This window comes from Hemitrygon akajei, chromosome 7 (genome assembly GCF_048418815.1).
Source record: "Hemitrygon akajei chromosome 7, sHemAka1.3, whole genome shotgun sequence".
Taxonomy (NCBI): domain Eukaryota; kingdom Metazoa; phylum Chordata; class Chondrichthyes; order Myliobatiformes; family Dasyatidae; genus Hemitrygon; species Hemitrygon akajei.
This window is the reverse complement of record NC_133130.1, coordinates 109,893,621-109,918,677: the sequence shown is the minus strand read 5'-3', so window position 1 is coordinate 109,918,677 and position 25,057 is coordinate 109,893,621. Positions and strand designations below refer to the sequence as shown.

Below are 25,057 nucleotides of genomic sequence, written 5' to 3'. Positions count from 1 at the left end.
AGAGCATCCCAGCAAAGCTGGTACGTGTGCAAGATAGCATCACAAGAACTGCTCCAGGCTATCGTCAAATTCCATAACTGGACAATGGTGAGAAATGTTCTTCTGATGTGTATGTATTTTTCTAATAAAACCTCAGTGAAGTGAAAGGACTGCATAGTATTAGTAATATTAGTTTACTCGGTTTAATCCTAGTTTAATCATGGGACAATTTACAATGACCAGTTAACCTACAGACCTGTAGGTCTTTGGGCTGTGGGGGGAAAGTGGAGCATCTGGAAGAAACTCATCTGGTCACAGGGAGAATGTACAAACTCCTTGCAGGCAGTGGTGGGAATTGAACCTGTGCTGCGGGTTCTTTGAAGCTTTGTGCTAACCACTACACTACCATGCTGCACTAGATAAGCAATCTAGACTCAATCGATGAGAAACCTGAACATAAGAAACGTAAACTCAGCTCCATCTACCTGAGAATCTGAAAACTGTAAATTCTGGATGTATGAAGTAAAAACTGCTGGAAACATTCAACAGTCCAGGCAGCCTCCGTGGAAAGAGAAGCAAAGGTACAGACGCTGCCTGACCTGCTGGCTGATTCCACTGTTTCTCCGTAAACACTCTGCCTCTCTTTGTTTACTTGAATTGAACTGACTTTATTACTTACAGCCTCCATATGCACAAGGAGTAAAAATCTTTACGTTACGTCTCCATTCAAATGTGCAATGTGCAATTATAGTAATTATAATATATAAGAAATATTATGTATAACAGGACAGTCAATATAACATAGAAATATGGTAGCATCAGCATGAAATAATCAGTCAGTTGACCTGGTGGAAGAAGCTGTCCCAGAGCCTGTTGGTCCTGGCTTTTATGCTGCGGTACCGTTTCCCGGTTGGTAGCAACTGGAGCGGTTTGTGGTTGGGGTGACTCGGATCCCCAATGATCCTTCGGGCTCTTTTTACACACCTGTCTTTTTAAATGTCCTGAATAGTGGGAAGTTCACATCTGCAGTTGCGCTGGGCTGTCCGCACCACTCTCTGCAGAGTCCTGCGATTGAGGGAGGTACAGTTCCCATACCAGGCAGTGATGATGCTCTCAGTTGTGCCCTTGTAGAAAGTTCATAGGATTTGGGGGCCCGTACCAAACTTCTTCAACCGTCTGAGGTGAAAGAGGTGCTGTTGTGTCTTTTTCACCACACAGCCGGTATGTCCAGACCATGTGAGATCCTCGGTGATGTTTACTCCAAAGAACTTAAAGCTGTTCACCCTCTCAACCCCAGATCCATTGATCCAGATCTATACTGAAGGAAGAAGTCCTTGGCCAACGTCCCACTCTCATTCAAAACCATTGTTCTTCACTGCTTGTTCCCAGAACCTCTTTATGACAGTTGATAGCCATGATTTTTCTCCATAATGGTAGGTATGACATTGTGAGCCGCACTAAGTTTTGGCTGAAAGAAAATCTTAGTTGGGAGCTTAACATCCAGGGGTATAAATTTAATCAAAAGGACAGGCAAGGAGGCAGTAAGGTTGGGGTGGCTGTGTTGATGAAATATGAAATTAAATCCTTGCAAAGAGGTGACATAGGATCCGTAGATGTAGAATTCTTGTGGGTAGAGTTGAGAAACTGCAAGGGTAAAGAGAGCCTAGTGGGAATTATATGTAGGCCTCTGAACAGTAGCTATGATGTGGGGTACAAGTTACAATGGGAGATGGGAAAGGCATGTAAAAGGGCAATGTTATGATAGTCATAGGGGATTTCAATACGCAGGAAGACTGGGAAAATCAGATCGGTGCTGGATGCCAAGAGATGGAATTTGTAGAATGCCTATGAGGTGGCTTTTTGCAGTTGGGCCCACTCAGTGAAAGGCAATTCTGGATCGGGTACTGTGTAATGAACCAGGTTTGAGTAGGGAGCTTAAGGTAAAGGAACCCCCAGAATTCGCCCTGCAATTCGAGAGGAAGAAGCTGAAGTCAGATGTGACAGGATTGTAGCAGAGTAAAGGGAATTACAGAGGCACGAGGAGCTGGTCAAAGTTGATTGGAAGGGGACAGTAGCAGGGGTGATGGCAGAGTGCCACTAACTTCGTTATTTTGTTATATCGCTAGTTATAGTTTCATTAGTTTTTATAGGTACACGATTGCTTCATCTTTGCTGGTTGCTTAATAAAAGATCAAACACACTTTCTTCGATTTAGAATTTGTTAATGTGGATAGCGTGTCATACAGTGTCACCCCTCGTTCTCAGACTCTGAGTGGCTTTGGTTTGTTTTCAAGTGACCGCTACAGTTACAAAGAGCAATCAAATGGGCCCAATGATTTCTTCTGATTTGACTATAAAAGTTGCTGTTCTTGTTTCCTTTTTTAAAAAATTTCAATCTATTCTAAACGTTTTGTGCGGATGGGTGCTGAGCCATAGAGAAGGTATTAGAAAAGGAGACCAAAAGCTTTGTGCTTTAATGGAGTATCACGAAAGGCAGAGACGGGGGCTTTGGGAGAGGTCTGGGATTGCAAAACTTTGAGATGGACAGCTAACAATAAGGCTGAAGAACATCTTCTATCCTGCTGTTATTGAGCAGGTACCAAGATGGACTCCTGACCCCACGTTCTACCTGATTACGGCCTTGCACCTCATTGTCTGCCTGTGCTGTACTTTGTAACTGTAAGACTTCATTCTGTTTCCCTTGTACTATACTGATGGAATGAAATTACAAAACCAAGCGTTTCATTGTACCTCGTACATGTGATAATAAACCAACTTTCCAAACTTAACATTATCGTCACAGCTGTTAATGAAGGGAAATGGAATGCGCTAGAATGTGTGGGGAACATAAAGGACAAAGAAAAATTATTGGTTGGAGGTTACTTAGATAACAAACATAATCACAAGGGATGCTTCAGATGCTGGAAATCCACAGTAACACACACAAAATGCTGGAGGAACTCAGCAGGTCAGGCAGCATCCAAGGCAGAGGTTCCCAACCTGGGGGCCACAGACCCCTTGGTTAACGGTAGGGGTCCATGGCATAAAAAAGGTTGGGAACTCCTGGTCTAGAGAGAGGTATAAAGAGTTTATGTATCAAGCTGAAATCTTTCATCAGGATTGGCCAAGTCCCAGTCAAGGGTCTCAGCTTGAAATGTCCACTCTTTATTCCTCTCCATAGATGCTGCCTGACCTGCAGAATTCCCATTGGTTAACAAACACTTGGCCATGAAGATATTTCAACACAAGTGTGGGAATCTTAAACACAGGAGAATAAGGAGCTTGTGTGAATCAGTGAACTTGGATGTGTGAATAAACTTTTGGATGTAATGGGACCTACTGATACTCAGTTTTGAGTGTTTTTGCCAAAGAGACAATAGCGATTGTACTTCAGGAGTAATTAATTGACAGCATTGGAACTGTTCTAATGATGTGAACAATGTTGTGTAAATGGAAATCTCCGGTAGTCTGACTGAAGGATTTAAAAGAGTTAGAACTGGCCCTGTTAGTAGTAGCATTGTATAAAAATAAGAAATCCCATTTTGTACATGTGGTATTTTCCCTCTAAATTACTGAACAGGTAGTCTTTCAGTCCAGGCATTCTACTCTATGGAAAAGAATCATGTTATGGTTTCAGGTGCCATGGCTGAACTTAACACTCCAGTAACATTGTCTCACTGTTACTTTCTAGCTGCGTCAACAATCAGAAATTCCACCATGGAACTCCTGCCATGGGATGTCAAAGCATGGTCTTCTGAAAACATGACTGTAGTATGGATAGCTTTGTGAAAGTACGTTAATATGGTTGTCCTTTATATTTCAGTCTGTTTACAAGATGTTTAATTACATGAAGTGTGGCGGACTGGCCCTGATTGTTCTCCTCATAGTGGAACTCAGCTTTCACTCCTTCCCTGAGGTAGAGGCTGCCCCAAGAGGTGAGTATCACTAGGAGTTTACAAGGCCAGCAGGTAGTCGTGTTAAGTCAGCATCTTAAGGAACGTATATTGAAGCAGTTGGGAAAGCAAATGATGGTAAAGTTAGCACTGTTAAAATCCTTTAGTTTACAGGAACTGGTTATCAGGAGAGAAATCATCAGCTTTGGGCCAAACCTTGCTGAGGAATGTTACCCAGCTGCACAGTGAAGTTTGGGATCCCTGTGTGAGCGCTGAAGTCCCAGCAAGGTCATATCAATGCCAAAGGATTTCATCAGTATTAGCTTTCTAATTCTCCTTCCTCACTATTTGGGGAGCTGTTAAAACTGAAGGGGTTATTTGATGGCTTGGTCAAAATCTAGCCTGGTAAACTTGAATTTAATTTCTGACCCAATGCAAATTCTACTCATTAAGAAAAAGACCACTGGGTAAACCATGGTTGTGAAAGTCCAAAGAGAGTTGCCCAGCCTAACTGTTGTCCCTGGCAGGTCACGCTCTACGTACCCGGTCATACAGCGTTTAATTTTGTTATGGGTCTCAGCCTTTCCAACCATTTCAGACAATGAATTCCACAACACTGTCACTGATTACTTTCTCATCTACTTTCTCCAATCTTTCCACCAATCATTTTGCTCTCAATGACATTGCCAAGCAAAATACATTCTTCCTATTTCATGTCTGTTTCTTTTAACCCCGATATTTTATCTCTAAGGATCTGTGAATAGCACTGTTCCACATCACTCACCTTTTGTGATTTTGTCCCTCCCCAAGAACATCACCTTCCACTTCTCCACAATGAACTTCGGAGTTGTAGAAAAGTACAGCGTAGAAACAGGCCCTTTGAGTGAAGAAGCTCCTCCCCCATGTTCCCCTTAAATGTTTCACTTCTCACCCATAACCTATGACCTCTGGCTCGAGTCGGCAACGACCCACGGTGCAAAGAGGCTGCTTGATTTCCGTGTCTATCAAATCTCTCCCCATCCTCCTATGCTTCAGGATATAAAGTTCTAACCTGTTCAACCTTTCCCTTTGACACAAGTCCTGGTAATATCCATGTACATTTTCTCTGTATTCTTCAATCCTATTGATATCTTTCCTCTAGGTAGGTGACCAGAACTGCACACAGTACTCCAAATTAGGCCTCGCCAAGGTCTCATTCAAAGGTTTAAAGGTCCCAAAAAAAAAGCATTGGTATCACCACCGAGCGTGAGCAAAGCAGTAGCAAAGAGACAGACTTGCAGCTACCCCAAAGACTAGCGTTTCACCCAGTATTCGACATCCCACAGGTTCTCTCTCTCCCTAATAAGGGAGAAGGAGGTGTCTCCATTTCCCCAGCGAGCCGGGAGACAGAACAAGCAGCTGGCTGGTTCATGATGTTAAGAGTCCAATACGTCGCTTTTTTCGGGCTCTGTGCCTGAAGATCGTAAAGATCCCGGGTCTCCAGGCACACAGCAGATACCCCGACTCCCCCGACCACACGCGGGTCTCCTGTTAACACCGACCCCTTGATCCACCCAGACCCCCGAGATCTTAGGCTTCCAAATCTGAGCTGGACTTGCAGGTTGAACCCAGTCCTGAAACCCCGAGAACGGGTCCCATTCCTGCAAAGAACTGAAGTCAGCGTGTAACTCCAGGTCAGGGTCTTCAAAAGAACCCTGAAAGGAAAAAATAAAGATATTGAAGATGGAAACAGAGCTGTTTCCAAAGATGCAAGCAAAGGAATCGCCGTTTAGTGCCACTCAACTTCAGAATCAGAATCAGGTTTAATATCACCGGCATATGCTGTGAAATTTGTTGTTTTGTGGCTGCAGTACATAATAAAAGCTATAAATTACATAGAAACATAGAAAGCCTACAGCCCAATACAGGCCCTTCAGCCCACAAAGCTGTGCTGAACATGTCCTTACCTTAGAGCTACCTAGGCTTACCCATAGCCCTCTATATTTCTAAGCTCTGTGTATCCATCCAAGAGTGTCTTAAAAGATCCTACCATATCCACCTCCACCACTGTCGCCGGCAGCCCATTCCATGCACTCACCACTCTCTGCGTAAAAAACTTACCCCTGACATCTGATATCTCCCCTGTACCTAAGAATTAGGTACAGAATTGCAATAAGAAATGAATATAAACAATTTAAATTAAATAAACATTGCAAAAAGAGAGCAAACAATAGTGAGGTAGTGAACATCCACTCATTGTCCATTCAGAACTCTGAAGGCAGAGGGGAAGAAGCTGTTTCTAAACTGCTGAGTGTGTCTCCTGTACCTCCTCCCTGATGGTAGCAATGAGAAGAAGGCATGTCCTGGGTGATGGATGCTGTCCTTTGAGGCATTGCCATTTGATGGTGGGGAGGCTGGTCCCGTAATGGAACTGGCTGACTGTGTAACTTTGTTCACTTTCTCCAGTCCCCTCCATATCAGATGCCATCAGTTGGAACGCTCTCCGCGGTAAATGTGTGACAGTCTTTGGTGACGTATCAAGTCTCCTCATGCTTCTAATGAAACATAGCCACATTTGTCATTGTATCCATATGTTGGACCCAGGATAGATCTTCAGAGATGTGGACACCCGGGAACTTGAAACTGCTCACCCATCCCACTGCTGATCCCTCGATGAGGTCTGGTGCGTGCTCCCTCAGGTTCCCCTTCCTGAAGTCCACAATCAATCTATTGATCTTACTGCCGTTGAGTGCAAGGTTGTTGTTGTGACACCACTCAACCAGCTGATCTACTTCTTATACGCCTCCTCATCACCATCTGAAATTCCGCCAACATCATTGGCAAATTTATAGATGTTGTTTGAGCTGTGCCAGGCACACAGTCATGGGTTAACATAACGTCCCAATCCCTGTACTCAATCCTTTGATTTATGAAGACCAAAGTAGAAAAAATTCTCTTTATGACTATGGCTCTGTGACGCCACTTCCAATTGTGAATTGTGAATCGATATTCCCAGATCCCTCTGTTCTTCTGTACTCCTCAGTGTCCCACTATTCCCTGTGGTAATCCTACCCTGGTTTGTCCTCCCAGAATATAACGCCTAACACTTGTCTGCTCTAAGTTCCATCTCTATTATCCAGTCAATTTTTCTAGCTGTTCCAAATCCTGTTGCAAGCTTCGATAGCCTTCCTCGCTGTCCACTACACTGCTAAACTTGGTGTCATCTGCATCTTTGCTGATCTAAGTTACCACATTATCGTACAGGTCATTGATATAGATGACCAACAACAACAGACCCAGCACCGATCCCTGTGGCACACCTCTTGTCACAGGCCTCCAGTCAGAGAGGTAACTATCTACCGCCACTCTCTGGCTTCTCCCGTGAAGCCAATGTCAAATCCAATTCCTCCTTCATCCTGAATGCCGAGCGACTGAACCTTCTTGATGAATCTCACTTATGGGACCTTGTCAAGAACCTTGCTAAACTCTATATAGACAACATCCACTGCATTTCCTTCATCAGTTCTCCTGTTAACCTCCTTGAAAAACTCTGTAAGATTGATTAGACGTGACCTACCACACACAAAGTGATGTAGACTGCCCCTAATCAGTTGTTGTCTAACCAAGTACATGTATATCTGGTCCCTTCGATCACCTTACAATAACTTACCCACTACCGATAGATATCAGGCTCACTGACCTCTAATTTTCCCAGCTTATTCTTAGAGCCTTTCTTAAACAGCAGAATAACATTAACTATCTTCCAGTCCTCTGATATCTCACCTGGGGCTAAGGATATTTTAAATACCTTTGCTAGGGCTGCTGCAATTTTTTACACTAGTCTCCCACAAGGGCCCGAGGAAACACCTTGTCAGGCCCTAGGGGTTTATCCACCCTGATCTGCCTCAAGACAGCGAGTGTATACAGTCCGTATATGGTACGTGACCTCACTGCTCTTTTGCCTTGGTTCTACGTCCATCTCCTGAGTAAATACAGACGCTAAAATTCATTTAAGGTCATCCTCATCTCTTGCAAGTCCATGCATAGATGACCACAGTGATCTTCAAGAGGGCCAATTTTGTCTCTTTGTTCTTAATGCATCTTCAGAAGCCCTTGTCTGCTGGAGCAACCTCATGCCTTCTTTTAGCCCTCCTGATTTCCTTCCGAAGTGTTCCCTTGTGTTTCCGAATGCTCCTCGAGTGCCTCTTCTTTTCCTTGCTGCCCATACCTGCTATGTACCTCCTTCTTCTTCCTGACCAAGGCCTCAATGTCTCTCAAATATAGGTTCCCTAAACCTGTCGGCCTTGCCTTTTATTCTGACAGGAACATACAAACTCTGTACTCTCAGAATTTCACTTTTGAAGGCCCCCCTCCACTTACCAAGCACTTCTTTGGTCAGAAAACAGCCTGTTCCAATCCACATTTGCCAGATCTTTCCCGATGTCATCAAAATTGGCCTGTCTCTAATTTAGAACATCAACCCAAGGATGAGTTCTGCCCTTCTCCGTCTTGAAGCTAATGGATTTAGGACATCACAGTAGTTTAGCAGTTGGTGAGATGCTGTTGAAGCTCGGGGCATTCCAGAGTCCCATCTGCACGGAGGCTGTGTGTTCTCCTGTGCATCTGTACATCTGTGCATCTCTACAGGCCCCCAAACAGTAGTTTGGATGTAGGGTGTAAGTTGAATGAAGAGTTAAAATTGGCATGTTGCAAAGGTAATGATACAGTTGTCATGGGGGATTTCAACATGCAGGTAGACTGGGAGAAGCAGGTTGGTACTGGACCCCAAGAAAGGGAGTTTGTGGAGTGCCTCCGAGATGGATTCTTAGAACAGCTTGTACTGGAGCCTACCAGGGAGAAGGCAATTCTAGATTTAGTGTTGTGCAATGAACCGGATTTGATCAGGGACCTCGAGGTAAAGGAACCATTAGGAGATAGTGACCATAATATGGTATGTTTTAACCTACAATTTGAGAAGGAGAAGGGAAAATCGGATGTGTCAGTATTACAGTTGAAAAAAGAGAACTATGGAGCTATGAGGGAGGAGCTGGCCAAAGTTCAATGGAACAAAACCCTAGCAGGGAAGACAGTGGAACAACAATGGCAGGTACTTCTGGGAATAATACAGAAGGTGCAGGATCGGTTAATTCCAAAGGGGAAGAAAGATCCTAAGGGGAGTAAGGGGAGGCCGTGGCTGACAAGGGAAGTAAAGGACAGTGTAAAAATAAAAGAGAAGTATAACATAGCAAAGATGAGTCAGAAGCCAGAGGACTGGGAAGTTTTTAAAGAGCAACAGAAGATAACAAAAAAGGCAATACGCCAAGAAAAAATGAGGTACGAAGGTAAACTAGCCAAGAATATAAAGGAGGATAGTAAAAGCTTCTTTAGGTATGTGAATAGCAAAAAAATAGTTAAGACCAAAATTGGGCCATTGAAGACAGAAACGAGTGAATTTATTATGGGGAACAAGGAAATGGCAGATGAGTTGAACAGGTAGTTTGGATCTGCCTTCACTACATCTCCCAGATGTAATAGTGGCCAAAGGAACTAGGGTAAAGGATGAACTGAAGGAAATTTATATTAGGCAAGAAACGGTGTTGGATAGACTGTTGGGTCTGAAGGCTGATAAGTCCCCGGGACCTGATGGTCTGCATCCCAGGGTACTTAAGGAGGTGGCTCTAGAAATCGTGGATGCATTGGTAATCATTTTCTAATTTTCTATAGATTCAGGAACAGTTCCTGCGAATTGGAGGGAGAGCCAGTGGATGTAGTGTACCTGGACTTTCAGAAAGCCTTTGATAAAGTCCGACATAGGAGATTAGTGGGCAAAATTAGGGCACATGGTATTGGGGGCAGAGTACTGACATGGATTGAAAATTGGCTGGCTGACAGGAAACAAAGAGTAGCGATTAATGGGTCCCTTTCGGAATGGCAGGCTGTGACCAGTGGGGTACCGCAAGGTTTGGTGCTGTGACCACAGCTGTTTACAATATACATTAATGATTTAGATGAAGGGATTAAAAGTAACATTAGCAAATTTGCCAATGACACAAAGCTGGGTGGCAGTATGAAATGTCAGGAGGATGTTACGAGAATGCAGGGTGACTTGGACAGGCTAGGTGAGTGGGCGAATGTATGGCAGATGCAGTTTAATGTGGATAAATGTGAGGTTATTCACTTTGTTGGCAAGAACAGGAAGGCAAATTACTATCTAAATGGAGTCAAGTTAGGAAAAGGGGAAGTACAATGAGATCTAGGTGTTCTTGTACATCAGTCAATTAAAGCAAGCATGCAGGTACAGCAGGTAGTGAAGAAAGCTAATGGCATGCTAGTCTTTATAACAAGAGGAATTGAGTATAGGAGTAAAGAGGTCCTTCTGCAGCAGTACAGGGCCCTGGTGAGACCCCACCTGGAGTATTGTGTGCAGTTTTGGTCTCCAAATTTGAGGAAGGACATTCTTACTATTGAGGGAGTGCAGTGTAGGTTCACAAGGTTAATTCCCAGAAAGGCGGGATTGTCATATGTTGAAAGATTGGAGCGACTGGGCTTGTATGCACTGGAATTTAGAAGAATGAGAGGGGATCTGATTGAAACATAAGATTATTAAGGGATTGGACACGCTGGAGGCAGGAAGCATGTTCCCGCTGATGGGTGAGTCCAGAACTAGAGGCCACAGTTTAAGAATAAAGGGTAGGCCATTTAGAACAGAGATGCGGAAAAACTTTTTCACCCAGAGAGTGGTGAATATGTGGAATGCTCTGCCCCAGAAGGCAGTGGAGGCCAAGTCTCTGGGTGCTTTCAAGAGAGAATTAGATAGAGCTCTTATAGATAGCGGGGTCAAGGGATATGGGGAGAGGGCAGGAACAGGGTACTGATTGTGTATGATCAACCATGATCACAGTGAATGGCGGTGCTGGCTAGAAGGGCCAAATGGCCTACTCCTGCACCTACTGTCTATTGTCTGTGGGATTCCTGCGGGTGCTCAGGTTTCGTCCCTCGGTCCAAAGATGTACCAGTTAGTAAGGTAATTGGTTATTGCAAATTGTCCTATGATTAGGCTAGGGTTAAATAGGCGAGTTGCTGAAAAAGGTGTGGCTCGTCGGCTTGGAAGGGACTGTTCCACACCGGCAAAATAAATAATTATGATCACTACACTCACACACATTCTATCACCTTCCCTGTCTCGTTCCCTAACAGGAGATCTACTATCACACTTTCTCTAGCTGAGAGCTTTGTATATTGATTAAGGAAACTTTCCTGAACACATTCGACCAACTCTGTCCCATCCAGCTGTTTTACAGTATGGGCGTACAGTCAATATTTGGAGAGTTATAATCACCTACTCTCACAACCTTATGTTTCTCTAAACTGTTTGCAATCTCCCTACAAATTTGCTCCCCTAAATCCCACTGACTATTGGGTGGTCTATACGTAATCCCATTATTGTGGCCTTTCCTTTCTTATTCTCTGTCCTGTCTGAGACTGCCGTCCCTCCCGCTTTAATCCCCACCACTCTGAAACAACAGAACCCCAGAACACCGAGCGGCCAGTTCTGCCCATCGCACTACCGGGCACAGTGTCATAATTCCTTGCTCCGAGCTCATCTGCCTTATCTACGATACTCCTTGCCTTGAAATGAGCACAATCAGAACATTACTCCCATTATGCTCAACCTTTCGATTCCTGTCTTTGCATGTACAGCTGGCTTAACAAGATCTTTACCCACAACCACTCCACCATCTGCCCTGGTTCTCTACATTTACTGCTTCACAGACAAGGCTGATGTTTTGTCTGTTCATTTTTGGGTAATGAAATTTAGAGGATCCATATTCCTTGTCGGCATTTTTCTGTGGCCAGCCTTGTCCTCTCTTTGAAGTCTGTTTATATCATTGTTCAGAAATCCTATCCAGCATTCAACAAGCTAATCATTTGTTGGAAAACGTTCTTCACACTACTTGCATATTTTTTGATGTCATCTTGCAAAGTTAGAGTCATAGGAAGGTACAGCACAGAAACAGGCCCTTTGGCCCATCTAGTCTGTGCTGAACTATTTAAACTGCCCTGTCCATCGACCTGCTTCGGGACCATTGTTCTCCTTATCCCTCCCATCCATGTCCCTGTCTGAACTTCTCTGAAATGTTGAAGTCGAGCTCCCATGCACCACTTGTGCTGGCATCTCATTCCACCCCCCGAGTGAAGAAGTTTACCTTCAAGTTCCACTTAAACTGTTCACCTTTCACCCTTAATCCATGACCTCTAGTTGTAGTCCCACCTAAGCTCAGAGGACAAAAGCCTGTTTGCATTTACCCTCTCCTGGTTAAGCCCGGCTGTCGAAGGGGCACAACCTCATGGCTGCTGTCGCATGCAAACAGCTACCTGGAGCTGAGCGTCCGGTGCGGACCAAAGATGAGTGAGCTGCCCCAGAATGGACAGACCAGAGGTGCTACCCCTCCCCGGACACCCCACAGGGTGGTAATGTTCCCAATAAACAATACGCTCAGTGGAAGAATGTGGAGAGGAAAGGCATCTGAACGCCACACTTGCTTAGGGACAGGCAATAAATAATAGCCTTGCCAGCAAACTTGAAAAAAATAACAGATTAATTCATCTATTTCTACGCTGCATGCTTGAAGACTCTGGCTGCCAACCCTTGCTTTCTTGCTTCTCCGCCGTGTTCCGGCTGACCTTCCTCAGGACTGAACCCAGCCGTGCATCATCCAAGCCTCTCTTTGCCCATGCCCATAACGGCCACTGCTGAGGCTGAAGTGGGAAAGCAGGAACGCTGCCATCATGCACAGTTAGGACGGAGGCAGGGGATAGGGTGCCGACGTCATGACGGCAGAGTAGAGATCAGATCATTGTCACTGATGTTTGGTGGGGAACTGGGGCACCAATGTGGGCCATTCAGTCTGTTGAGCACCCACTGGCACGATGCAAGAACAATCCAGCTAGTCTCACTCCCTGCCCCTTGCAAATTATGTCCGATATTTGTCCATCTCTTTTAAATGTGACACTAAATCTGAGCTGGTACTGCATTCCAAACTCTCACTGCATAAATAAGATCACTTTTGCATTATTAAGGAAATCCCCTTTATTCTTTACAAAAACACAGAGTACACTGCAGATGCTGTGGTCAAAGCAACACGTACAACACGCTGGAGGAACTCAGCAGGTCGGGCAGCATCTGTGGAAACGAGCAGTCAACGATTCGGATCAGGACAAAGGGTCTCGGCCTGAAACGTTGACTGCTCGTTTCCAAGGATGCTGTCTGACCTGCTGAGTTCCTCCAGCATGTTGTACGTGTCCTCTTTATTCTTTGTCATCTTTGTACGGTAACTCAAACTGACCTCTCTTCTAGCTGTTGTCAGGAACAGGGGCAGGATTGGACCCTAATGCAGGACACAGACACTGAAGTACTAGGGGTAGGACAGGATGGGGATGCCATGGCATGTGAGGGGTAAGGCAGGAGGATCCCAGAGTTCTGCCCTGGTTGCAGAACTCTGACGAGGCAGGAGGATTCGTCATGGTGGGCCGCATGGATCCCGGGCAGGGCCACCTCCCAGGCAGAAACAGAGGCTTGGGCCAGTCGCAGACACCTGGGCAGGTGCGGGGCACAACCTAAGGGAAACAAGGGGAAGAAAGGGTAGGAGTCCTTAGGGTGGGCCACATGGATCCCAGGCAGGGCCACCTCCCAGGTGGAAAACACGGAGGCCTGGGCCAGTCGTGGACACCTGGGCAGGTGCAGGGCACAACCCTTAGGGAGCAATAGGTGGAAAGGGCAGAAACCCCTGCCGTCCAGCGGCAATCCAGCCAGAGCTGCCCAACGGAGGTAACGGATAGGAAGGGGCAGATGGGTGGAAAGGGCAGAACCCCCACCAGGCACCAGCAGTCCAGCCAGACCTGCCCAACAGAGGCAACAGGTAGGAAGGGGTAGAATCCCCATCAGGCAGTAGCAGTCTGGCCAGACCTGCCCAACAGAGGCAACAGGTAGGAAGGGGTAGAATCCCTATCAGGCAGTAGCAGTCTGACCAGAGCTGCCCAACAGAGGCAAGAGATCGGAAGGAAACTGGGTCCAGGGTGAGCAGCAGGACTACCGTGATACACCAGTAAATTGGGAAAGGCAACCGACAGCGTGGCGGCACGGGCAAGGAGAATGAGGCAGAACAGCAGGACCAGCGCACAGGAGAGAAGCAGGGGAACAAGACCAACCAGATAGAGCATATACAGAACCATCCAGCAACCAGGGTAGGACAGGATTCCAAACAGGACAGGATTCAGAGCCTACAGAGCAGGTTAAACCAGCTTCAGAGCAGGACAACCCCACAACTAGGCTCAGTCCCCGAGCCCCTTATAAACACCTGCCCCCTAATAGGCACAAGTGTACCTCCTTAAGCCAAGATGATCCAATGGCTCCGTGTGACAGGAGGGCTGGCTGCAAGGCCCGGAGTCCGGAGTACGCGGACCGGAGCAAGACCCGGAAGGCGGGCTCCGGACCGGACCCTAACAGGTGTGGCTGCACCAGTGTCTTATGAAGTTTCTTGCGGTTTCCTGCTCTGTCCTCTGTGCTTCTATTTACAAAATCTGAGATCTTCAATGGATTGTAATCATTTACTAAACCTGTCCCGTCAATTTAAGTATACAGTCAGGGTATATATACTTACTCCATGCATACCCAGACATTCCTTTAATCCTCCAGCTTTTTTTTTAAAGAACTGGCTCCTTTCGTTTATAGTGTTTCTCCTTGCTCTCTGATCAAAATGGTATGCTTTGGAACTTTCCAGATTAAATTTCACCTGGCATTTCCCTGCCAGGTCCATGACATTTTTCTGATGAAAGGTCATTGATCTGAAGGATCAACTCTTCTGCTCCGCTGAGCAGTTCTGTTGCTTTCTTTCCATTTCCAATTTCAGTGCCTGTATGCTTTCTTGGAACTATCCTCCTCACAGATCACCAAGTTTTGCAGATCTGGTATCTGTGCACTATCCACACATTCGGGTTCCACGTACACCGGATTCTGGTTAATTGGGACAGCTGTTTATTTGGGACAACTCTTAAAGAACAAAAACTAATCAAGAAAATAGTCGGGAATCTCTTCTTTACTTGGGCCACTGTGCTGTTTAATTGGGACAGGAGCTGATAGAAGTTTCTAACTGGTGCCAGTCACTGCACTTATGTGGATGTTAGACCACATAACAAATGATGTATTTAATTGAAATACAGAACAAATTAGAACACTGGCATTTCTACTGCAGTGCCATAAAACTGTGTATTAGTTCCTAATAGTTATTGACAGAGGAATTCATCCACACCAAGCAGTTTTCAAATAGTGCCAGATGTGTGTGGTTGTGTTCAAAAAGCAGTGATTTTTGCCACTGCTAGTTGGTCAGAACTGAGCAGAGAGACAATTCAGAACAGTCTCGATCTCTGCGGTTTCAAGCATTCAGGCTTGGAGATGCCAGAAATGGCCGGGAGTGAAAATGAAATGATCTCACTACTTCAATGTGAGGAATTACGAAGATATGGACAATCATCTGACTGTTACAATGAAAATGACAATCTGGAAGATGCATCAGTCAAAGGCATTGTATACATGCCGTCCGTTATCTGCAAGAAGTGTCTGCGTTGATTTTGTTCATTTACAGTCAATCTAAAGTGGTGGGAAGGAGTTTGTATGTTCTCCCCGTGACCGTGTGGGTTTCCTCCTACAGTCCAAAGACATCCTGGTTGGTAGGTTAATTGGTCATGGTAAGTTGTCCTGCGATTAGGCTAGGGTTAACTCAGGGGATTACTGGGCAGTGTGGCTTGAAGGTTGGAAGGGCCTGTTCCATATTGTATCTCAATAAATAAATAAAGTTTAAAGAAAGAATACAGTAGTGTGCACTGGATGAATTCCTCAGTCAATAACTATTAGGAACTAATACACAGTTTTATAGTACAGCAGTAGAAATGCCAGTGTTCTAATTTGTTCTGTATTTTATTTAAATGCATCATTTGTTACTCAGTGAAACAGTAGTTGGGGCAGCCGCTTAATTGGGCCAAAGTGTACTGGTCCTCATGTGTCCCAGTTAAGCGGAAGGTAATAGTCCCAGTGCTGATGCCAGGGAAGCCCTGTTATAACCTGCCGTTCACTCCTGACAGCAGCCATTATCCATCTACGGCTGTCCATTTTATTCCGTGGGCTTCAGTTGTTTTACAAGCACTGATGGAGGGCAGAGACAATTGGGATATTGGCACTAATAGACGCTGGGCAGAGGGAGTGATGGTAAATCACTTTGCTGGCAGATAGCTGGAAATGGCTGGAATCATCGCAGGAGCCGTACACAGTGAACACTGCCAGCTCAGGTTCCACAGCTTTGTTCCAGCTGGCCTGCAATATCATCCCATGTGCCTCTCACCTGGCATACAAGAGTGATAATGCTCGTGGCTGCCCTGTCGAATTTCATGGCAAAATCTCCAGGAAGTATTCAATATTCCTTTTTCACCTCAGCACGGGGTTTGGGGAGGCTGCTGGGGTGGTTTTGTAATTCAATAGGATGCCATGAATGCCACAGGAAATAGGCAAATCTCAGAGCCTGGGTATTGAAATCTTAATGTGTGAGATAGGATGCAAAAACATCGAAAACCTGCAGCACATCACAGGACCTTCGACCCGCAGTGCTGAACCGAACATCTGCTTACTTTACCTTACTTTGCATGTTGTTCCAGGTTTCCAGCCCAGTCCTGAAAAGGGTCTGGACACAAAACATCCCGTCCATTTCCCCCCCACGGATGCAGTTTGAACCATAGAGTCGCTCCAGCATTGTGTGTGTTACTCTATATTTCCAGTATCTCCAATCACTCTTTGTGTCTCCAGAAGAAATGGCATTTGATACAATCATAGCCAGCTTGATTTCCCATCTGATGATAACTTGGTTCACTACATCCTGTTGTTGAAGAAGACTTCAGAGTTCAAATTAAATTTATTATCGAAGTACATTAATGTCACCATATACAACCCTGAGATTCATTTTCCTGTGGGCATACTCAATATATCCATAATAGAGTCAATGAAAGACCACCCCAACCTGAGCGATCGACCAGAGTGCAAAAGACAACAAACTGCAAACACAAGAGGAAAGAAATAATAAATAAATAAATAAATAAATATTGAGAGCATGAGATGAATAATCCTTGAATGTGAGTCCATTGGTTCAATGATGGGGCACGTGAAGTTGAGTGAAGTTATCCCCTTTGGTTCAAGAGCCTGATGGTCGAGGGGGTAATAACTGTTCCTGAACCAGGTGGTGAGAGTCCTGAGGCTCCTGTACCTTGCTGATGGCAGCTGTGGGAAGAGAGCATGTCCTGGGAGGTGGGGGTCCCCGATGATGGATGTTACCTCCCTGGTACAGCGCTTCATGTAGCTGTGCTCCATGGCGTTAAACTCCTAAGGAAGTAGAGGCACTGAGAGCTTTGTAGGATGTGCTAAATCCAGCACTTGGAAGATTAATTCCATCTGTTCTTTCTCCCTAAAGAGTGTCCGGACTGTAAGCTGAAGGAGAACACTCGCTTCTCAAGACCAGGGAAGCCCATTTTCCAGTGCAAAGGCTGTTGCTTTTCTCGTGCTTATCCCACACCAATGCGATCCAAGAAAACCATGCTGGTGCCCAAGAATATCACCTCAGAGGCAACGTGCTGCGTGGCTAAATTATTTTCCAAGGTGAGAATTCTGGAGGAATACATGAAACTTGTATCAAGGAATGAGGCTGGCAGGGAAGCTTAAAGCATTCTCCTTTTTTTCAGTATCCTAGCAAACGGTGCACCAACTAAAATGGTAAAATACATGCGAGGCACAGCTTAGCCAGCACTGGCTCAAAGTCATTGTCTAAAAAAATGATCTCAGCTATGTAAAGGATGCAGCCAGTTTTATCCAGGGAATTGTCAGAGATCCCCCTAGTCTTTTTGAAAAGTTACTGGATATTGCCATAAATAGTTTAAATCTAATATGAATTTGATTGAAACTGACAGACAGACATACTTTAGTGATCCCGAGGGAAATTGGGTTTTGTTACAGTCACACCAACCAAGAATAGTGAAGAAATATAGCAATATAAAACCACAAATAATTAAATAATAATAAGTTAATCATGCCAAGTGGAAATAAGTCCAGGACCAGCCTATTGGCTCAGGGTGTCTGACACTCCGAGGGAGGAGTTGTAAAGTTTGATGGCCACAGGTAGGAATGACTTCCTATGACGCTCAGTGTTACATCTCGGTGGAATGAGTCTCTGGCTGAATGTACTCCTGTGCCTAACCAGTACATTATGGAGTGGATGGGAGTCATTGTTCAAGATGGCATGCAACTTGGACAGCATCCTCTTTTCAGACACCGCCGTCAGAGAGTCCAGTTCCACCCCCACAACATCACTGGCCTTACAAATGAGTTTGTTGATTCTGTTGGTGTCTGCTACCCTCAGCCTGCTGCCCCAGCACACAACAGCAAACATGATAGCACTGGCCACCACAGACTTGTAGAACATTCTCAGCATTGTCCGACAGATGTTAAAGGACCTCAGTCTCCTCAGGAAATAGAGACGGCTCTGATCCTTCTTGTAGACAGCCTCAGTGTTCTTTGACCAGTCCAGTTTATTGTCCATTCGTATCCCCAGGTATTTGTAATCCTCCACCATGTCCACACTGACCCCTTGGATGGAAACAGGGGTCACCGGTGCCTTAGCCCTCCTCAGGTCCACCACCAGCTCCTTAGTCTTTTTCACATTAAGCTGCAGATGATTCTGCTCGCACCATGTGACAAAGTTTCCCACTGTAGCCCTGTACTCAGCCTCATCTCCCTTTGCTGATGCATCCAACTATGGCAGAGTCATCAGAAAACTTCTGAAGATGGCAAGACTCTGTGTTGTAGTTGAAGTCCGAGGTGTAGATGGTGAAGAGAAAGGGAGACAGGACAGTCCCCTGTGGAGCCCCAGTGCTGGTGACCACTCTGTCTGACACACAGTGTTGCAAGCGCACGTACTGTGGTCTGCCGGTCAGGTAATCAATAATCCATGACACCAGGGAAGCATCCACCCGCATCACTGTCAGCTTCTCACCCAGCAGAGCAGGGCGGATGGTGTTGAACGCACTGGAGAAGTCAAAAAACATGACCCTCACAGTGCAAGTGTTTAAGCAAGGGGATGGAATAACGAAGGTAGTGTGCTTGAAACCTAGGTGCAAATATTAGATTCCATTGGACACCTTGCTGCTTCGTGGTGTCAGAGTAGATTGTCAACTCCCCTGACCTGCTGACAGCTGATTTCTTCTATCTTGTGTTACAAAAGACAGATATGTGGAACAAGGTCCATTTATTATACAGCTCAGAGATTCTTCTTCTCAAGACAGCCATGAAGCCAAGAAAGTAAAGAACAATCATCAAACCCAAATCCTCCTTCCTGCACAAAAAACAAACTAAAATACAACAGGCACATCGATCCCTCTCCCGCACACACAAAAAAAGAACAAGATAGATCAGGCAAGAAAAACTGAAAGAAGTCCCGAGTCCAAATCTATTTTCATATCCACATCCAAAATGCAGCAGACCTGAGTAACATTCTCAGTGTTGTAACTATTACATTTTGTGTCTGATCACACAGCTGCTGACAGCCTTCCACACCTTCTGTGTCTTATTTCTCCCAACCACAATCCACCACTACCTCTTACTGCACCTCTCCCATGATGAAAACGTGTCTGGTACCATTCTGTGACTCTCCCGCATGTTCTAAACCATTGATATTACACTTCGGTTTAAGATAAACCACTTCATTAAGTACCACGTATACTTGAACGACGCTCGAGCATTTTCCTCAGATCTCTCTGTTCCTGGACTTCTTTAAACATCACCTTCAGTTTATGTTGCCTCTCTATCATTCTTCTAACTCAGGGGCTCCCAATCTTTTTTATGCCATGGATCAATACCATAAGCAAATGGACCCCAGGTTGGGAACCGCTGTTAACCGAAATGTAACACTTTATTGGTCAGGTCTCAGACTATTCCAACGACACATTTGCATTCTCTTGAGGTGTGTCTCAGAGTTCGTTCACGACACTGACAATTTTCTCATCTGGAATATGGACAGCACACAAGGTCATGAACATAAATATGATGAACACTGTGATCCTGGTACTGACTCCGGGGGAACGTTAATGCAACCTCCCCTCAGCCTGAAAAACAACGGTTGACTCTCTTTCCTGTCACTGAGCCAGTTTTCCATCCATGTTGCTCAGGCTCTGTGGCCTTCAAATCTTGATGACAAGTCTGTTATGCTGTCCTTTATCAAACATTTTCTAATCTACTGTATGTGGTCCATTGCAGCCCGAGTAGCTTATCCAAATAACTTCATCAAGTAGGGCAAGTACGGCAGCCTTTGATAAAGCTTCTATTGAAACAAGCAACTGGTAACCCTTTCCCTGGTTCTCACTTTTAACAGCTCACCAGTTAAACTGATGAATTGTGGCTGTTCTATTCACCCTTGCACCCCTTGTCTGAACAAGGGTATGATAGTTCCATTTCTCCAGTCCATGGCCAACAGGTTCATAAACTCAGTGGCCTCTTCTTTAGGTACATCTGTACACCATCTCATCAGCCAGTCATGTAGCCGCAACTCAAAAAAAGCATGCAGGCACAGTCAAGAGGTTCAGTTGTTGTTTCGACCAAACATCAAACTGGGGAAGAAAGGTGACCTGGAATGAAAACTCTGACTGTGGAGTGATAGCTGGTGTGAGTATCTCAGAAATTACTGATCTCCTGGGATTTTCACACACAACAGTTTCTGTGTGACTGGTGTGGGAAACGAAAGACAATACATCCAGTGAGCAGCCGTTCTGTGGGCGAAATGCCTTGTTGTTGAGAGAGGTCAGAGGAGAATGGCCAGACTGCTTCAAACTGACAAGAAGACAACAGCAACTCAAATAATCACGCGTTTACAACAGTGGTGTGCAGACGAGTGTCTTTGAATTCACAACACATCAAACCTTGAAGTGGATGGGCTACAGCAGCAGAAGACCATGAACATATGCTCAGTGGCCACTTTCAGCAACCGTGTTTGCATCCGGCCTGGACCAGGCCCTCTATCAGTCTAAAGTGAAGTTTCAAACCTCTTCATCACTGGTTTTTAACGCTCCTAATTCTCAGTTGCATCTTCCTTTCCTGAGACTGAAGCAGCAGCTCTGCCTTCGTAACTAAAGGCTGATAGCCTACTGGGTGCACACGACCATCAGCCACATATTTACACTAATCCGGTGATAATCCCCTTTTAATCTCCCCATTTTCACATCCACCATTCCAACTCCCCCTACCGCCCCAGTCTTACTATTTACCTACACTGATTTTCAGCTGCCAATTAACTACTGGCCCGCATGCCTTTTTACCCTCCTTTTCAGTTACCTTTTGATCTTTCTATAATCTTGCCTGTATCTATTTTCCATTCCTTCTTCCTACTCACGTTTACTCTTTATGCCTTTTGTCAGAATAAGTTGGTAATTCCATACCTTTCTCTCTTGGCTGCCCATTATTCACATCATTTTGCCTGACAGTCTTTGAATCCATCCAGCCTTGAAGAGATTTTAAGCAACCCATTAAAATCGGAAATCCTGTGTTTATCTACGTTTCATATTCTAGTCTGTATTCTAATTAGTTCCTTAAAGTTGTTATATCCAGGGCTGGTAATGGGGACAAGCTCCCACTACCTATTAAATGCTCCCAATGGTGTGATCTTCAAATAGCCTCTGACAAACAAGTCCAGCTCCTGGCCTTGGCCTTCACATGTCGCTTAGCTACTAAGCCTGGCAGAACCATTTCTACTGTCAGGAGAAGGGGCAAAGGTAGGTTACTGACGCCTTAAAACCATTCACTTTAGGCAGCTGTGTTTGGCAACTCATCTAGGAGAAGGGAAACTCTGATCTTAAACCTCAGCTCCTCGTGCTATATCCACTCACAGGGAAGGCTTCGGGAGTAAACCCTGAGGGAAGAATTCAGAGCTGGAGTCGCTAAGGCAGTCCTGCGTTGAGTTCAATGCTGCATGGCCACTACTGGTGCCAAAACTGGATCGGTTTCTGCTGTTCCTTTGGGCGTGGAGGGAGGGAGGGAGCTTGCTACATTTTGTACTGCCTTGGCTTGTGTTCCAGACAGTTAGGAAGCAACATCCATGGTCGTCCCTGACCAACGGAGGCCTCGTTAGGATTATAAGATCAGTTCTTGCCTTGCTTGCCTCAGTCTCCAGAACCAATTACAACAAAGTTTTCTTCTTCACTGAATTGGAGACACGCTGGTCAGGTAAGTTTTGAGCATACATCAAAGCCCCTCCTTGTCTCTTTACTTAGACCATAAGACATAGGAACAAATTAGGCCATTGGGCCCATTGATTCTGGTCCTCCATTTCATCATGGCTGATCCATTTCCTTCTCAACCCCATCCTCCTGCCTTCTCATCATAACTTCAATGATGAAGAATCCATCAACCTGCTCTTCAAGTGCACCCAGTCAGCTGGCCTCCAAAACAAATTCCACAGATTCACCACCCTAAGGCTAAAGAAATTCCTCCCATCTCTGTTCTAAAGGGACATCCCTCTGTTTTGAGGTTGTGCCCTCCGGTCCTGCACTCCCCCACCAAAGGAAATTTGAGGCAACCTGCTCCTTATATCACACCTCCCTCCCCATCCCAGACTGGCACAGTCACTGTACACAGAGAGAGGTGGGTGTGTGGAATGCCCTGCCAGGGTGGTGGTAGGGGCAGATATATTGGGCAATGGAAGATAGAAAAATGGAGGACTGTGAGTGAGGGAAAGATTAGATTGATCTTACAGTAGGTTAAAGGGTTGGCACATCATGGGCTGAAGGGCCTGTAATGTTTTATGTTCCGATAATAATTAGACCACGGCTTGAGAGTGTGCAGTTATGGACCCCACAGTGCGGCTGTACAGGACAGAGTGCAGAGGAGACTGTTGCTGGGGCTGGCAAATTTTGGTCGTTAGGAAAAGAGTGGATTGGCTGCTACTGTACATTCTGGAAGGAGGAGTCTGAGGGGAGACTTTACTGAGGTGCCTTATCTAATGAAAGGATCTAGATGGTGTAACTAGGAAAGTTCTAATTCTGGTAGTCAGAGGGTCATCGATTTAAAGTCAATGCTAGAGATTTCACAGAATATAAAGAAACATGTTTTCATTCACAAGGTGATAGTGAGGTTAGATCTGTAGTAGAGGTTAAAAGGCACATCACATTACAGAGTCCTGACTCAAGGGACTTACCTGACATGGTGAGCCAAATGGCTTCATTCCCCATGACTCTATGGACATTGGCGCACCCATTTGGGGCTGGCTGTGGGTAACTCAGTGAGTAAACAGCCTAATGCAGGGCATTTCCACCTGCAGGACATCATTCTTCCGTGACTCTGCACGGTGCCTCGTTTCAGAGCCACTCGTGGCTCAGCGAGTCTTTAGAGGGTAATTGAGGCTCACGGTCTACCGCAAACAGGATGGCGGGGTGGGGGGAGGGGGAGACGCAGGTTTCTTCAGTGAATGTGTACTCAATGTGTCGGAGGGTAGAGCTGGCCCGACTGCCTGCTCTTCTGAGAATGTACGTGGGCGGATTGAAATGACCCTGGAACTGATGTTGTCTGCTGTTTCAACTGCTAAAAGCTTATGTTTAAAAACTTCCATTGAAATGCTGGTCGCCAAGGATTGTCTGAATGAGGGAGGGAAATGATTCTGGGGGTGGGGGAGGAGAGAATGCAGGAGGCTGAACAGCTGACTGATGAATGTGCATTTACCCCCATCCCCTGGGGTCCAAGACAAATTGTACCTGTATTGGACATCGTCGTGACACTCTTTCATTCCTCTGATATTTTTAGGTGACTTTAATGGGAAATCTGAAGGTTGAAAATCACACAGACTGTCACTGCAGCACTTGTTACTATCACAAGTCCTGAGGCCACAAGATACGTACTGAAGAAGATGTAAAATGCATGTGTTTTTCAATGCTTCACGAAGCAGTTTTCTTTAGATGCAATTAGGCTTTTAAACTGTAGGCAACGTTGTAACTGACGTACTGTAATAAATCAGTTTATCTTCTCCAGGCTCATGTGGCACCTCGAGTTAATTTCACTTTATCTTCAAACACCTCACTCTTTCCTCAGTTTAACTCCGCACAAGAGCAGAAAATTCATGCTCGGTCCACAGAGGAAACTGCATACACTAGTACTGACCGCCTACGGTTCTCTCTGCTGCAAATTCAGATGCACTGGATATACAGAGAGAACCGCAGTCTGAGCACGTCTGGTCTAGCAGGCAAGAGGAAACTTCTAAAATAGCCTTAATTCAACTTTGGATTAAATTTCAACTTCAAATGTCTTTGATCAAAGCAAGTGTTCAGAAATTGCCAACAGTTCAGAACCTTCATACCGAATCAGGGGCTTAATATTCATCAGTTTTCTGTTGTTGATGGCTCCCAGTTCTCACTGAGGCTAAATTTGGAACTATTTTCAAACTTTGCACCCTTTGTCTCACCTTGTGCACAGCAACATTGCCAAAACCAGCTACGGCCGTCCAAAGGGAATAAAGGAATCTAAAAGCAGGAAAGCAGAGCCAGCAAACTCAGGTTCTTCTGTTGCTCCACATAGTCTGGCTTCGAGGGCATTGCACACCAAGTCACCATCCAAGGCTGACTTGCCTTCACAGCTGTAAAAGAAACGATTGGCCTAGATTTTGGGGTGGTAATGATAACAAACCCAAGTGTATTCTCAAGTATCATTTTGTGGTACTGACAGAAACAGTCAATGAAATCTTAACATGGAGATTTCAAAGCTGCTGTCAGTGATTTACGACCCATCAGGCCTTGCTGCTTGCACTTTTTCTCCACTAAAATCATTTGAACCGATGCTAACTTCTGATATTTGTCAAGGGAATTTACAGTTTCAGAAATATTTACCATAAACAATCTTGAAAATCTATCATTTGTTTGCAGTAGTACTAAGTAACTGTTAATGCCGTGATTATTGCCAAGAAAAATGTGTGGCCACAAGCTGATAATTTTATCGGCATGGATTATAATGTCCTTACATGAATTAATACCCAAAACGATATTACAACATTTCTGAGCTTATTGATGATATTTTACTTCTGACATTATCGCATGCATGTTCTGTATAATGCTTAAAACGTCAATTAAAATATTTAATTGTT

The 25,057-nt window shown here is 45.1% G+C and overlaps 1 protein-coding gene across 1 annotated transcript; it reads left to right on the top strand.

The window, feature by feature from the left end:
• Nucleotides 1-25,057, top strand: LOC140730035 (glycoprotein hormones alpha chain-like). The gene is made up of 4 exons (XM_073050179.1): nucleotides 1-87; nucleotides 3,803-3,914; nucleotides 17,363-17,547; nucleotides 23,728-25,057. Exons 1-4 carry the CDS (start codon nucleotides 85-87, stop codon nucleotides 23,803-23,805), a joined length of 378 nt encoding a protein of 125 aa, XP_072906280.1. The 5' UTR covers nucleotides 1-84; the 3' UTR covers nucleotides 23,806-25,057.

Excerpts from the sequence above, each read along its gene's own strand:
- LOC140730035 (XM_073050179.1), top strand. Across the intron at positions 3,915-17,362 it reads GGTAGAGGCTGCCCCAAGAG|AGTGTCCGGACTGTAAGCTG; the intron begins GTGAGTATCACT and ends TTCTCCCTAAAG. Across the intron at positions 17,548-23,727 it reads TGGCTAAATTATTTTCCAAG|GTGACTTTAATGGGAAATCT; the intron begins GTGAGAATTCTG and ends TGATATTTTTAG.